Raw genomic sequence first — 16057 nt, 5'->3', positions numbered from 1 at the left:
TTATGCCATTGTTTTTCCTTTAATTATTGTTCACAATATATAGAGTAGAAATATTACTTTCCAGGAGTTCAGAAGATAATGGTAACGGGCATCACAGTACACAGCAGCAAAGAAGCACTCCGCCTGACTCGCCTCTTCCCAGAGACCTTGTACTCAACAGCTGGTATGGAACTTGTGTTATTATGTTTATTGTGATCATATTTTTTAGAGGGAAAGGGAGAGGCTGATTGGGGCATTCAACTGAGAATTGAGTGAAAACATTCTCTCTCTCTCTCTCATTTTAATTGTGTTGCAAGGATATTAGGTATGTTGGCATTTTTAAAAAAATTTTATATTACCACTTAAGTCTTTTAAGTACTTTTAAGATTGCTAGGGTGGTGCGAGTAAGGAAGTCGTGCAGTGTCAAACGTCTCATTGAAATAATTAAAAGTTTTGCCATGTTAGAGCCTGATCAAGTGAAATTTAAATAAAAATTTTATTCATTTATAGGTAATATCGAAAACATATTTGACTTCACATATTTTCCATACAAACCTAATTTACTTTCATAAAAAGAAAGAGATATGGTAAAATTTTTGGCCACCACTGCCAAATCTCAGTTTTGTTGGTGTGTGGTCAGTGAGGGCATTTAAAAGGCCAGCTCAATCAAAAACAACAACAGTGGTTACCTCAAGCAGCTAGTGTCACTGGACAGTATGGATAGCCCAAGGGATAACCAAATCGGAACAAAGAAACAAGGGGGCCCTGTAGTTAATGGTAAATATTTTTCTCTCCTAAATGATGAAAAGATTAACCTGCAGAGGCACTGAAAAAATCTAATCAGGCAACCAGTAAATAACTGCTAAAATGAAATATGGATAATAATCAGATGGCTTGAAAAGTTATTCCTGCCAAAGCACCCACACAAGTTTTAAGTGTTAATGCATTAAACACATTGTGGTATTATTATAACTATGATTGTTGTTTCATAAAGCACACAAAGAAAAAAAAATCATTAAGAACAACCAGAATGTACTCTATGCTGTTTGTTTAGAAAACGAAGTACAGTAAGACAGTTTTAGGTAAGTAACTTACCCAGTAATTACATAGCTGTTAGTTTCTTTTAACCGGCAGCTTAAAATTTTGAAATTGCGGGTCACGCTAGTTTGTTTTGGTTATGGTGATGTGCCCCGCCCACTTTCGGGTGTAAGAGAAGGTACAACATAGCAAAAAGCTTCAATTTGTTTCTGCTGGCTGTGGTGAAAGGACTGTGGTTGGCAGCAGCTTGAATTTTGAAATTTATATTTTGCTGGTTGTTTGCTCTATCTTCAATTGGTGAAGTATATAATTTCGTAGCCTTTCAGCATAATTAAGATAGTGTTAGGCGAGTTTTGATCATTGGTTTACGACTTTTTGCCCGTTTTTTTTACTTATCTTAGAATTTTCCAGGATGTCTGACACTAATAGCTCTAGTATTAGGTATTGTAGCAAAGGCTGCAATACTAGACTGACTAAAGAATCTTACGACTCTCACACTGTTTGTGTTCAGTGTAGGGGACAAACATGTTCAGTGGATTTACATTATGAGGAGTGTAGTGACTGGGATTTAAAGAAGTGGAAGACTTTAGATTCACTGATTCACATCTTAAGAAACTAGCTAGAGACAGGAAGGGGAAAGCTATTGCTAGGGAATCTAGTAAAGCTTTAACTAGTCAGGATTCATCCGCTAAGTCTAATGCAATTGCACCCGTAATTTCTTCCAATCCCGTTCCATCTCCACCACCTGACTGTTACGTTTCCGATCCCAACACCATCGTCAGCGTGGAGTCGAAAATCGACACTCGCTTCAAGCTGATTGTGCAATCGATCGCTAAATTAGCGTCATCGGTGAAAGTATTAATGGAGAAGAGTGAGTCAGAGTGCCCCGTGCCGCCCCCAGTGCAAGTGCAGTGGTAGTGGAGGAGGTGGCTGTTTGGCCCGCCAATTTTCCTAGGCCAAGGTCTCTGACATACCCCCAGCACCTGGGAGGAGTCAAACTGTAGCCTAAGGGAGGTCGGTGGGGTCTGCTCCCGAGCAGTCGCCCCCTCTGTTCAGTCTGTTGATGAATCCCAGACAGCAATTATATATAAATAACTTACAAAGTAATTACATAGCTATAGATTCTAACGAGTTCAGCAGCTAAAATGTGAAAATTTGCTATAGTGATTTTTTGTTTTGGTGTAAGTAGATAGTCCTGCCCACTTTTGGGAAAGAGAGGAGGAACTCAGCAAAGCACTTCAATTTGTTTCTGCCGGCTGACAACGAGGTTGTTAGCGCTCAGCTAAATTTAGATTTCATTACCAGTGTTGATTAAGATCAATTTGGAGAAGCATATTTATTTGGTAGCCTTTCAGCAATTATTTAGAGTTAGGGTTTTTTCTTAAGACCTTAGATCTTTCAAGATTTGACAATTTTTTCCATACTTTGACTTTGGTTGCCGACTTGTGACGATGTCTGCTGCAAGTACATCTTCCGCTCATTATTGCAGCAAAGGCTGCAGTATAAGGTTAACTGCAGCGAAATGTGACTCGCATACCATTTGTGCTGATTGTAGAGGTCAGGTTTGTTCTTTTACTTTTAACGTGTGAGGAATGCAGAGATTGGGACCCTAAACAGTGAAAAACTTTAATTTCTCATACAGTATATCTAAGTTAGAGAGGGATAGGAAGAGAAAGGCATCTCTAAGGAATGACAGTTAGACCACAGTTAGCCAGGAATCTAATAAGTCTTCTGTCATTGTTGATGTACCTGTTATTTCTGCTTCTTTATTATTCTCGAATCCCAGTTCTCCTACTGTACCACCTGATCCTTACCCAGCTCCCACCTTTCTAACCCCAATGCCATTGCCAACCTAGAGTCAAGATTTGATTGTAAGTAGAGTTAATTGTGAATTCTATGGCCCAATTGGGGTCTTTGGTTCGTCCCCTAATGGATCAAGTAATAGTGTTATCAGTGCAAGTGATATGTTGGTGGAGGAGCTGGCTGCCCCATCCCGCCAACTCTCCTAGGCAAAGGTCCCTGGCACACTCCCCTGAACGTGGGAGAAGCTATACCAGAGGCCCAAGGGAGGTCGGCGAGGTCTGCCACTGGTAGTCTGCCCCTCAGTTGCCCCTTTTGCAAAGTCCTAGGCCACAACAGACAGCCATTGGAAAGGCATCTTGTCGGAGGTGCATCATCTTTCTTCGAGTTCGGAGGCATCTAGCCCCGATGTCAGGCACTAATGGCACAAAAGTGATAAATCTAGGCCATTGGAAAGGCCAGCAATGGATGCATCCTGCACCCTCAGGTGCTCAGTAAGAAGTCTCGCGCTATGATGCTCGAGGAGCCTTCATGCAGCTTTTGGGGCAGTCCCCTACTTTTGTCTCCAGTTTGCTCAGATTTGAGGTGACATAGTTTTGGCACCTAAGTGTTCATCTTCGGCGCATAGACACAGACGTTCTGTAGCACCTGTGGATGCTACAGTGTCTGAGTGCCCTTTAGTGCCCGTGTTGGTATTTTCGGAGTGCCCGGTGACTTCCCAGCACCAGGTAGCTTCTGAGCTCCCGTTAGTGCCCGTTCGCTTGGAGATTTCAGAGTGACCATTAGCGTCCGACAGTGCAGTCCTCTCATCTAAGGACTTGGCGCCAGCCCGTCTTGTCGGCGCCAAACCCCGGACTTCAGACTTTTTCTTCAGTTGTGGACCTAACTTTGGCTCCCCTCAAGCAGAGATTAGATGACCTTTTAGGTTTTTTGAAAAAGCCTCCTCCTGCTGGTAAACCAACTGCAGACGTATCTCTTTCTCCAGTGTCGTCCGGCGAAGAGGAGTCAAATAAGGATGTGGAAAAGGATTCGACTCCTGCTTAAGCAGCGCTCCTTTGTTTTATACTACGGAGTTTCCCTGCCTTTTTCTCGCCAGCGGCCCCATCTTCTACAGCATCCACCTTCTTGATGAGTAATCAACCTATTGAACACTCCAGGTTGCCCAAGATGGTGCTCTCTACTTCCACTAGGAAGGCACTCGGCAAAGTAGATGTTTGGCTCTCGGTCAAGGGAGAGCAAGGGAAGGCTTCTTTTAGCTTTCCTCATGCCTGCCTTTCGCATAGAAGGTGTTCTTCTTATGCCACTGGAGAAGCTCCTTCCCTGGGAGCTGCTGCCTCCTCCCAGGGGGGCTTCTCAGGCTTGATTGATTCTTCTAGGAGATCAGCTTTTTCATCGGCTAAAGTGATGTTTTCTTCAGCAGAGATTGATCATCTACATTGAAACCTCTTCATAGTGTTCGATGTAATTAGTTTCTTGGATTGGTCGGTGGGCACCTTTCTGAGGGACCTCATTTGTGAAGCACAATCTGAGATTGAGTAAGAACTTCATCCTATTCTTAAAGTTAGAGCTCATGATATAGGAGCCGTAGCTACGTTGTTAGCTTTTAAGCACAATCTCTCCCTCTCTTCTATTCTTCAAATGACTTATTGGAAATGCAAGTCAGTGTTTGCTTCCCATTACTTAAAAGAAGTGGAAACCATTTTTAATAATTGCAGTACCGTAGGTCCGTTATCGACGGCTGGTATAGTATTGGGGGAGGAAGAGTAGGAAGTGTCCCTTCCAACCTAATTCTCTTCATCTTGACATGGGTCGTTGAGTTTTTTGGGGAGTCTGGGGGTACTATGTGCTTGGATACCCACCGGTTTTGTGTTTTTTAATGGATGGGTGATGGTGTTTTAATCTTTGGTGTAGGTAATAAGTGTGGTTTATCTGGTTGTCTTTTTTACGGTACTGCGTCCGGGGCAGGGGCAAATTTTTTATGCTTTACTAGCGATTGGAATAATCCTTTGCTTAGAGTTCCCGCTTATGTAGCAGGCAACTCTCGGCTTTACTGCCGCACTGCTGCGGTTAAGTTGAGCGCCAGTCAGAGGTTGTACCTTCCTGCAACAGCTCTCTTAACAGGTAAGGGTACAACAAGTATTGTCTCAATACTAGCAAATTTTTCTATTCTCAAATTCATTACATTTACTAATGTTTTGGGGTAGATGATGTCCATGTATCCCACCTCCTGTCAGTGTGGGAATCAGCTGTGTAATTACATGGTAAGTTGCTTAAATAAGTGACATTTTTATAGTAAAATAAAGTTTTATATATACTTTCAACTACTTGCCAAGTAATTACAGAATGGAAGCCCACCCTCCTCCCCTTGCATGGTCATTTAGGCATAAACAAATTGAAGTGCTTTGCTGAGTTGTTCCTCTCTTTCCCAAAAGTGGGTGGGACTATCTACCTACACCAAAACAAAAGAATCGCTACTGCGAATTTTCAAATTTTAGCTGCTGACCTAGTTAGAAACTATAGCTATGTAATTCCTTGGTAAGTATTAATAAAACTATCTTATAAAAATGTCATACGGTATCTCAGGTAAAGTCATAAAACGGACTAACCTCGAGGGTGAGATTCGAAAGGAAAAATAGATCTGGCAGCACTGTATTCTTTTCCTGGCCCCACCCTAGTGATCTTAGAATGTTTGAAAGACTAAAGACATACAGTGAGTAGTTCTGTAATAATATTCCTATCATTTGTTCGAAACAATTTGGTGAGATTTGTTGTACATTTTTGATCAAGCTAAACATGTCACTAAGGCCATACCAAATAATTTGCTCCCACTTAGGGAACCAAGTATTTATTCATATTAAAATGTAGCGACTTGAAAAACTGGAAGAACTGGTATCAGTACTGCAGATAGCAGTAATATCTGGACTTTATGTTTAATCCAAGTGAAAAAAGATCACAATATAACATTGAGAGTAATGCAAAAAGAATTCATATTGGAGATATATCAGGATCATAGAAGATGGCATAGTGAAAAACCTAGACCAGATGGGAAGTAAGGCCGAAAGTTCACAACATGGAAAAGAGTGAAGTGAACTTATTTTGTATATTTATTTTGAAGGTAAAATCTGACAAAAAATGATGATGATTTGTTCAATGAAAATTATTAAGATACAGTATGCAGCACTGTACTCCATTGAGGTTAGATTAAAAATTAATAGGATGAAGATGAAGTGTATACTATTACCCTATCAGTAATCTGCTCTGGGCCATACATTTCCAACACTCTTAGTCCCAAAGCATTAGGATAGTAGGAACATGAATGTACAGTAGACAGAAATTGGAAACAACTATAACTCTAAGGAAAATCAAATATACAGTAAAATGATAATTCTGTTGATACCCATACATAGATTTCTTGAGAAATATTGAATTGAAAGAGAAATAAATGTGTTTCTGAGTTTTGTATTGAGAGGCAAATAATTTAGGGTTCTTGCTCACCACCTTTAGGCATTGAGTATGTAATGGTAAAGTAGGAACAAGTGTGAAGTATTATAAAACTAGATCTCAGATCTGTGTAAGTTTCAACTATCTGAGAATGGTTGAAAAACATATCTGTGATTACCGTAATTTCCCAAAGGAAAGTTCTGCATTGAGTGGCCCCAGTTGTATTTCTTTGCCTCTCACTTGTTCAGCTGTAGCCTTTTTCCATCTAGTCATCCTCTTTTTTATAAGTAACTTACCAAATGATTACATAGCCATTAGTTTCTACTTTATGCGGCAGCTCAAAATTTAAAAACTGTGGTAGCGCTCTTTTGTTTTGGGTGTAGGTAGCTTGTCTCGCCACTTTTGGAGAAGAATAGGTACAACACAGCTAAAGAGCTCAATTCGTTTCTGCCGGCCAGTGACTAAAGATTGGTTGTTGAGCAGCTCTTTGGATTACTGTTTCACCAGATGGTTGTGATTTTCTCTTCATTTGGTGAAGTATTCTGATTCTGTGTTTTTGGTAGTGCGCTAATCTTAATTATCTTAACTAATATTTAAGGGACTTTTCCAATTGTGACTTTGTTTTCAACTCTGTATGTCAGACTCTAGCTTGTCTAGTGTTAGGTACTGCAGCAAAGGCTGCAAAACCAGGCTCATGTCGGCTAAATATGACAGCTACACCATTTGTTGTTCTTGTAGAGAGCAAATTTGCTCACTAGACCTTAATTGTGACAAATGTAAAGAAGGATAAGGGGAGATGGAAATCTTTAAATGCTTGTTTGGATAAACTTCAATGTGACAGGCAGAGGAAGGCAACTGCTGGGGCCGAAGCTAGAGCTTCTACTAGTCAGGGTAATTCTAAAATAGATGTTGTTGATTAACCTGTCCCTTCAACGCCTGTGACCACCTTTTCCCCTATCTCCAGTCTCCGACTTTTCCAGCTACTCCGATCCCTGGCTCCCATTCCTCTGAACCCAGTGCCATTGCCAGCTTAGAAGCTCATGTAGATCAGAAATTCAATCTTCTTGTTAATACCGTTTCCTAGATTGGGGATTCGGTTAGAGTCCTGATGGACAAGTTTAATAGTGTTGGTGCAAGTGCATTGTCGAGTACATTGTCAGTAGAGGGGGGATGGCTACTCGTCCCACCGACACTTCTAGACCAAGGTCCCTGCTAAACTCCCCTTGCTCACCTAGGAGGAAGCAAACTGGTAGTCCAAGGGAGGTCGGTGGGGTTTGCCCACAGGTAGTCGCTTCCCCAGCTGAGCCTGTTATGTGGAAATCCCAGGACTCGGTGGACGGCCTCTGGAAAGCGGTCCGGTTGGATGTACATACCTTGTCGTCTAGTGACTCGGACTCTCATGGGCTCAAAAAGCACAGTTGGCGCTTTTCCAGTGTATCAAGGCTGTTGAAAAGGCATGGCTCCTCGGTGGAAGGTGACTCGCCCCTTGTTCATAAGTGACCCATGGAGAGGGCTCACAGTCCCCTCCCCTCCCACAGTTTTTTGGGAGCTCCCCAATAAGTTCTGCATGTACCTTCAGTATCTACCAAGCGCTTAAAGTCCGAGTGCCCAGGGTTTAAGCGCCCAGTGTACAACAGTCCAGTGTGCGAACTCCCAGTGTCCACATGCCCAGTGTCCGAGTGCCCAGTGTACAGGCGTCCAGTGTAAGAGCACCCAGTGTCCGAGCTTCCAGTGTCTGAGAGCCTAGTGTCCACGAAACGCTCAGTGACCGTGAAGTGTCCAGTGTCTGAATGTCTAGTGTGCGAGTGGTGAGGCGCACCTGCCAGTCGTCAAGCGTTCGGTAGCCCAAGTAGGCCATCCAGTATCTGGTATGACAGGTGCGATCTCTCCTGTCGATGAGGACCCATCTTTGGCTCCAATTTTGATCCTCCTTCAGAAGCCTACTTTGTGTCACAGGAGCCTCTGGACCTTCCAATGTCTTCTATTTCTTTGGAAGAGGAACCCGTAGAGGAGGAGCAACTGACCACTAATTATTCAGTGCTTTTTGAGGTTTTTCTTAGTCAGCTATCCGACTTTCTTCTCTCCGGCAACCCCGACTTCTCCGGGCTCCACTTTCTTGATGCGACAGTCTGCAGAGACTTCCAGGCTGCCTCAGATGGTGCTTTCCTCTTCCTCCAGGAAAGCTTTGGCCCACATCGACAGTTGGTTGGCAGAGAAGTGAGATCTCGGCAAAGCAGTTTTTTGTACTCCTATTTTAATACGACAGAAGTATTTGTCGTATTCCACTGGAGAAGCTCCTTCCTTGGGGGTTTCTGCCTCTTCTCAAGGGGACTTCTCCAGTCTCATTGATGCAACACGTTCGGCATTCTCCTTGGCTAGGATTTTATTTATTGCCTTGGAAATTAGACCACCTCATCAAGGACGTCTTCAAGGTCTTCAAGGTCCTGAGTTTCCTCAATTGGACCGTATGGGCTTTGGCCAAAAAGATAGATTCACCACTCTTCAGAAAAACTTTGCTGTAGACCAGTCAGTGATTCTTGCATGCGCTGACAGAGAGGTTAGAGATGGTGCCCACAGTTAGCAACCATTTTTGCGACGGGTTCTTAAGAAGAGGGACTTAGGTGCTCATTCACCACAAAAGGGGTCACTCCCTCTCAGAGATCGTCACTCCTGTTCGCTCCTTTGGATAAGACTAGTCTGTTCCCTCAAGTGACCTTGAAACGAGTGACAGCCGAACTTCAAAAGAAGTCAACACAAGACTTGCTTGTGCAGTCAACCAAGAGGGCTAGAGAACCAGCACGAGCACCCTCGGCTTCTATTACTGTTAGGACAGCCTCCCCTCTGTCACAGCAGCTCCTTCGAGGGAGCAGAGGCGGGTTTCAATCTTGACCATGGACCACACTCCAGTCGTATGACCCAGCAAAAAAACGACCAACAAACCCACCACTCGCAAGTGAGGACCCTGTCTTCCATTCCCTGTGGGAGTCAAGGCTTCTCCATTTTTGGAGCAGATCAAAGGCCAGTAAGGTGGAACCTTTTGTTCTTAAAGTTTTGAAAGAGGGCTATGCGATCCCTTTTAGGGAGAAACCTCCCTTAACAACCTCACCCATCAGCTTAGCAGCCCACTTGATAGGCTCGAAGAGGTTTTCAGCCCTGTCTCGAGAGGTCTCAGCCCTACTTGAAAAACAAGCTGTGGAGGTGGTTGAAGATCTAAGCACAGGGGGTTCTACAACCACCAGTTTGTCGTTTCCAAGCCATCGGGAGGATGGAGACCTGTCCTGGATGTCAGTGCTCTGAACTTCTTCGTTCAGACAACAAAGTTCAGAATGGAAACGAACCATTCAGTCCTGTCAGCTGTCTATCAGGGAGACTGGATGGTGACTACCAATATGCAGGACGTATACCTCCATGTTCCAGTACCTGTGTTCTCGCCCCTCTGGCGAAGTGGCTCCATCTAATGGGAATCAATGTATGTCTATATTTAGACGACTGGTTCCGATGCTCCCCCTTGAGATCCCAATGCATGGAGGACCTTCAGAAGACGCTCCAACTCGCCCAGAATTGGGGCTTTTAATCAATTTCAAGAAATCTCAACTATTTCCCACGCAATTGGTTCTTTATTTGGTGATGAAGATCGATTCTCTGAGTTTTCAGGCTTTTCTGTCCCATCAAAGGATCCAGAACTGCCTCTGGAAAATCCGAAACTTCCTCTCTTGTCCGTCCTGCTCGGCCAATGAGTGTATGAGCCTCCTGGGAACCCTGTCATCCATCGAAAAGTTTGTGCCTTTGGGGAGATTACACACCAGAGTGTTGCAGTTCTTCCTAAGGGCCAGCTGGCTCCGGAAGATCCTTCCGGACTCATTTGTGTTCCCCATCACTCTCAAAATCAAGGAGGACCTTCGATGGTGGCTGGTAGAAGACAGAGTGTCAGTAGGAAAGTTGCTGCACCCTCTGAGCCCCAACCTAACGTTGTATTCAGATGTGTCAGATCTGGGTTGGGCGACTCTACTCAATGACTTGGAACTTTCTGGGACGTAGCCTCCAATCAAAAAGAACCTACACATAAATATGAAGGAGCTGAAGGTGATACATCTGGCTCTTCAGTTCTTCTCAGCAGTAATCTTTAACAGGACAGTCGGGTCCATGTGGGCAGCATGGCCTACATCAGGAATCAAGGGGGAACGCATTCTCTCTCGCTTTACGAAGCAGCCAAGGATCTCCTCTAATGGGTACAAGACAACCAGACCAGCATTGTGACCTGCTTCATTCAGGGCAAGCTAAGTGTCCTTGCGGACGAATTAAGTCGCGGCAAACAGGCTCTACCGATGGAATGGGCAGTGAATCCGCAGGAGTGCACCAACCTGTGGAAACGATGGGGAAAGCCATCGATAGACCTGTTTGCAACATCAAGAAACCATTGTCTCCCTCTGTTTTGTTTGCCAGCTCCAAATCCTCAGGTATGGGCGATGGTTGCAATGCTGCAGGATTGGCTGGACCTAGACGTTTATGTCTTCCCACCATTCAGCATGGTGAGGGAAGTGTTGAAGAAGTTCATCACTCACAACAACACATCGATGACTCTAGTGGTTCCCCTTTTTGGCCACAGACAGAATGGTTCCCTGATCTTCTTGGCCTTTTTGTAGATTTTTCAAGACTGTTACCGCAGAAGAGAAGACTTCTCAAACAGCCTCATTTCCATAGATTTCATCAAGGCTCATCCACTCTCTCTTTGACAGGGTTCACACTCTCAGGGAGCTTGTCAGAGCTAAGGGTTTTTCAAGAAAAGCTGCAGAAGCAGTTGCGAAATGTAGGCGCTGATCTTCTGCTGTAGTCTACCAGGCAAAGTGGGCAGTCTTTTGAGGCTGGTGCCGAGAGCATAGCATCTCTTCTTCTAGAACCACTTTAGCCCAAATTGCAGACTTTGCTTTTTTTGAGGTCTTGGAAAGGATTGGCTACATTCACCATGAAAGGATACAGGGTTATGTTAACTTCCGTTTTTAAACACGGGAGTAGACCTGTCTGCAAATCACGATATTAGTGATTTGATTTGGTCATTAGATGCGTTAAAACGAGAAATATACAACGGTCGCTTGGAACTTGTACGTAGTTCTTAAATGGCTTTCGGGCCCTCCTTCGAGCCTTGAACTCCTCCTTGCTAAAGGATTTGACAAGGAAAACTTTATTTGTAATTGCTTTAGCTACAGCTAAAAGAGTTAGCAAATTACAAGCCCTTGATAAGAAGGTGGGTTTTTCTCAAGGGAATGCAGTATGCTCACAGACCCTAGGGTTCTTGGCAAAAAACGAAGACCCTTCTAAGATCTGGCCACGTTTGTTTACTGTCAAGAGCTTGGCTGATATCCTGGGCCCAGCAGATCAGGAGAGTGCTTTACCCAGTAAGAGCGCTGAAGATTTATTTGGAGAGGACTAAAAGGATTAGAAGTTCCTCACAAAATCTCTGGTGTTCGGTTAAGGATCCTGCATGGCCGTTATCTCCTCTCCTTGATTAACGATTACAGTGAACCCTCGCTACTTTGCGGTTCGACTATCGCGGATTCACGACTTCGCGGATTTTTTCCATTACGTATGTATATTATAAGAAAATATATAGCGGATTTTCCGGAAATTTCAAAAATAGTGGCGATATATGAAGACCCAAATATTTCATTAATTCCATTAATAATTATTAATATCTGCTAGTACTGTTGGTTCGTTGCATTATGACATATAATTCAGTACAAAATGAAATTAAACAAAATGAGAATGTGATCATACGATAATTCATTATAGTACTAGTAAAATTAAACTGAACATGAAACGCTAATCAGATGCAGTCTGACATTGTCATATTTGAATGGTGTAAGGCTGCTGTACATGCATTAAGTGTTTTGTACATTAAAGGTTGGTTTGTTAACAGTACATACGAGGAGGGCTTTATTGTAACTTCCAACTCTATCGTGGTGAGTAAAATACTGTACAATTGTACAGTACGCACCATAACAATCTTTCTATTTTTTTATGTTCACTTACTGTTTTATTGCTTATCATTTGTGCCTGTGTACTGTATGTACGTATTGTAGATATCTGTACATTACTGTAAAGGGTGGTTTGTTAACAGTACTATGTAAAGGGAGGGTTTTAAAAGTCTGAATACATGTTAAATAAATACTGTAAATATGGTGTCCCTACTTCACGGATTTTCAGCTATCGCAGCCAGTTCTGGAACCTATCTACCGCGATAAACGAGGGTTCACTGTATCAAGTTTTTCTTGGGAAGCCTGGGGGCACTGTGTGCCATGAGTGCCCACCAGTCATTGTCTTTTATGGTTGGGTTGGATAATTATATTTTAATGTGGCGTAGGTAAAATTACCTGGTCATATTTTGTTGTACTGTGCCCAGGGCAAGGGCACAGATATCTGTATATATATGTTTCCTGGATTGTAAGCTTTGGCAACCTGGGATTTACTCATATGTTGCAAAACCCCCACTAAAGTAGAGGCCACCTTTGGCTCTACCACCACGCCACTACAGGTCGAGAGGAGCTCCGACCAGGGCCAGTATCTATCTACTTTAGTGCCCTCACCAGGTAAGGTTACAACAAGTATTTCACGATACTAGCTAACTCTCTCTTTCAAGTTCATCTCCATCTCTGAGTGTTTTTGAGTAGTATGCGTCCATGTATCCCACCTCCTATCAGTGTGGGATTCAGCTATGTAATTATTTGGTAAGTTACTTATATAAAAATGACATTTTTATAATAAAATTAAGTTTTATATATACTTACCAAATAATTACGTGATCGGAGCCCTCCCTCCTCCCCTCTCATGGACATGGGGCATAAACGAATTGAGCTCTTTAGCTGTGTTGTACTGTTCTTCCCCGAAAGTGGGCCGGGCAAGCTACCTACACCCAAAACAAAGGAGCACTACCGTGATTTTTAAATTTTTTAGCTGCTGTGTAAAGTAGAAACTAATAACTATGTAGTTATTTGGTAAGAATACATAAAACTTAATTTTATTATAAAAATGTCATTTTTTGGCATGCTCTAGTTTTCACATTTTATTTAAATTTTTTTAGCCTAGTCCTATACAGTTCTTGTTAAACTATGCTCTAGTAATAATACTTGTGTGTAAATTTCAGTAGTATTATAATTATTGTTATTAATTAGTTTAACCAAAGTACTGTTCTAAAATTTAAGAATAGTAGGAAAAGATGTAAGTTATTTAAACAGCTTTCAGATTCCATGAAGTATCTGAAGTTATGCTATATATTTTTCAGTATTACTCAGTATTTTAATATTTTATTATCCTTATTTCTCTTCATTATCAACTCAAAAAATATTATAATTGGTTTAATGGAATACAATGAATAAATTTAAAATTTTACAATTGAAAAATGTCTCCTATAATTCCATTCTGTATTTGGAACGTTTAAATATAACATCCCTAGAAGCATTATTGTGGATCACCTGGAACTCAGTTTCTTGGTTGAAAATGGTTCCAGTATTTTAAGGTGGTAAATAAAAAAAATGGACAAGGAACTTTTGATTCTATCTGTATTCTGCATTGTAAAATTAACAGTTGGTTTTTAGTGTGTGTGTGTGTGTGTTTGTGATGCCTACCATGTTTTTTGCAAGACTTTTCTTGCTGATTTAATATTTATGTAGATTGTATATTTGTTTATTTAAGAGATTTATAATATATAAAATATATACTCATTGAATTTTAACACTTGGAGACCTTTTGCAGAAGAAACCACAGTACTGTAGTTAAGTGGAGGGGCCCATAGTTTTGCAGATCTGTTTTAGTACATTTAGAAATTTTTTATTTTTTAGTATGATAGAAGAAGTAATGCTGATAGTGGTGACAGTGCTAATTCTGGTATTTGTGATTCATGATTTTTGTTTGACATGATTGAAAATTCTTTTTCTCTTACATTTTTAGGGGTACACCCTCATGAGGCAAAGTCCTGGGATGAGGAGACAGAAGGGGAATTGAGAGAGTTGGCTGCCAATCATGAGGTGGTGGCCATAGGCGAGTGTGGACTGGACTTCAATAGAAATTTTTCTCCTCAGGATGTTCAGCTTGAGGTCTTTGAAAAGCAGGTAAGATGATAAAATGCTTTACCCCAAGGGGGGAGCACCATCAGTGTACCTCATGTGGTGCACTGTAGGCATTACTAATGGTGTTTAAAGTGACTCATCAACATTTTGTTGCACCAACTTTTTAGCCATTTACTTACCTCCGTTTCATTTCTTTTCTTCTATCTTTTTGTCTGACCTCTAGTCATTACTTCTTAGTGCACTTGTGGGGCTTTCTCCCAGTTCCACCTTTAGATGCTGGTACTTCATCTTTATTTTCTGGATCTGTTTATCTTGCTACACTCAGAATGGCCAAGAGTGCCAGTGTGATAGCCTGTGAGATTGAAAAGGTTTCAGAACCAAGGGAAATAGTATTCAGTTAGGTTCTCAAGAGCATTTGGAGAGCAATTCATAGAAGAGTTCACGAGAATATAGTGAAACACCATGGAGTAGATGGAACCAAGTGATTAGGGAAAAGATTATACTTTTTGTATACAAAGAAAAAGGTGGTTTAATACATTGTGTAAACTATAGAGGAGTAAGATTGCTGGAGTTAGTATGAAAGTAAAGGAGGAAGGTTTAGAGAAATTGTTAAAATTGGCAATTGTCTGTTTAGTTTAGTATCAAGAAATGTTTGCCCAGAAGGTGATCTTTATATTGTAATGAGTAATTACCATATAGTAATAAGAACTCCAGTGCAAAAGGAAGAAATTGTACAACATTATATATTTTTAGATCTGTGGAAGGACCTTGACAAGAGTACCAAGACAAACAAACAAACCAGTGATGAAGAAGAAAAGGAAAAAAAAAATTGTGTAATCAAAACTTAAGATTATGAAGGCAAAAAGCAAAGCAAAAAAATGTGCAGTTTGGAGTGTTCATGTGGCTGCTGTGAGTGATGTGTGAAAAGAGTGCAATACCCTGTTTTATGTACAAGATGTAATATTCTGTGCCAGAGGGATATGATAAGTACTACAATTCATAGATTTGGTGAAGGATTGTCTTTGCCTGGAATGCATAAGAACATAATAGCGAAGAGATTTAGGAGGAGAATTATGATATGGTGGAGGCACAGATCTCAGTGGACGTGAGCTTTTTTTTATTTTATTATTTATTTATTTATTTATTTATTTATTTTCCCCTTGGTGGTGTGGTGGATGAGGTTGGAATGGAGAAGCCCCAATTGAAGTAGTTTGTAGACTTTTATGGAGTGATGCCAGTATGTATGTGGAAAAAGAAGAAATAAAATTAAAGTGTAACATTCAAAATAACACACACTTGAAGCTGAAGCACTGTTGCTAAATGTACATCATACTGTAATTGTGCAAAGTAGTCATACAGGAGCTTTTTTATGATGGAGAATATGTGAAAGGTCTTTAAATAGGTCACTTAGTGAAGAATGGATGTTCAGTGATTATGGATGACAACTAGCCAGTAACAGACTACACATGAGACACGGCCCTCTCAGCTTTGTTAGCCTCCAAGAGGAACATGAGGTTGCAAGCTTCATAAGTGCAGGCACTCCCACTCATGATATCAGTAAATCTTTGGCAGTTTTTACCTCAGAGATTTTATGCTTAAGGCGTAGGATTTTACATAACAGGACTAATAATTTTGGCAGGTCAAGTTGTAAAGTAGGTGAAAGAGGTAATGTACTCTTCTTTTCTGTTTAATGAATACCCTTTTTACTTTGACATTCATCCAAAAGAACTGTAGCCTTC

The 16057-nt window shown here is 41.5% G+C and overlaps 1 protein-coding gene across 3 annotated transcripts in view; it reads left to right on the top strand.

The window, feature by feature from the left end:
- Window positions 1–16057, top strand: part of LOC136851888 (3'-5' ssDNA/RNA exonuclease TatD) — a 46233-nt gene that overhangs the window by 12563 nt on the left and 17613 nt on the right. For all 3 annotated transcript variants that reach the window (XM_067126222.1, XM_067126224.1, XM_067126225.1), the window contains 2 exons: window positions 65–163; window positions 14200–14360. In XM_067126222.1, the coding sequence (XP_066982323.1) occupies window positions 65–163; window positions 14200–14360 (260 nt within the window). The remainder of the gene's footprint in view (window positions 1–64; window positions 164–14199; window positions 14361–16057) is intronic.

Source organism: Macrobrachium rosenbergii, chromosome 24, assembly GCF_040412425.1.
Source record: "Macrobrachium rosenbergii isolate ZJJX-2024 chromosome 24, ASM4041242v1, whole genome shotgun sequence".
Taxonomy (NCBI): Eukaryota; Metazoa; Arthropoda; class Malacostraca; order Decapoda; family Palaemonidae; genus Macrobrachium; species Macrobrachium rosenbergii.
The sequence above is the reverse complement of the archived record's forward strand: the minus strand, read 5'-3'. Positions and strand labels throughout refer to the sequence as shown.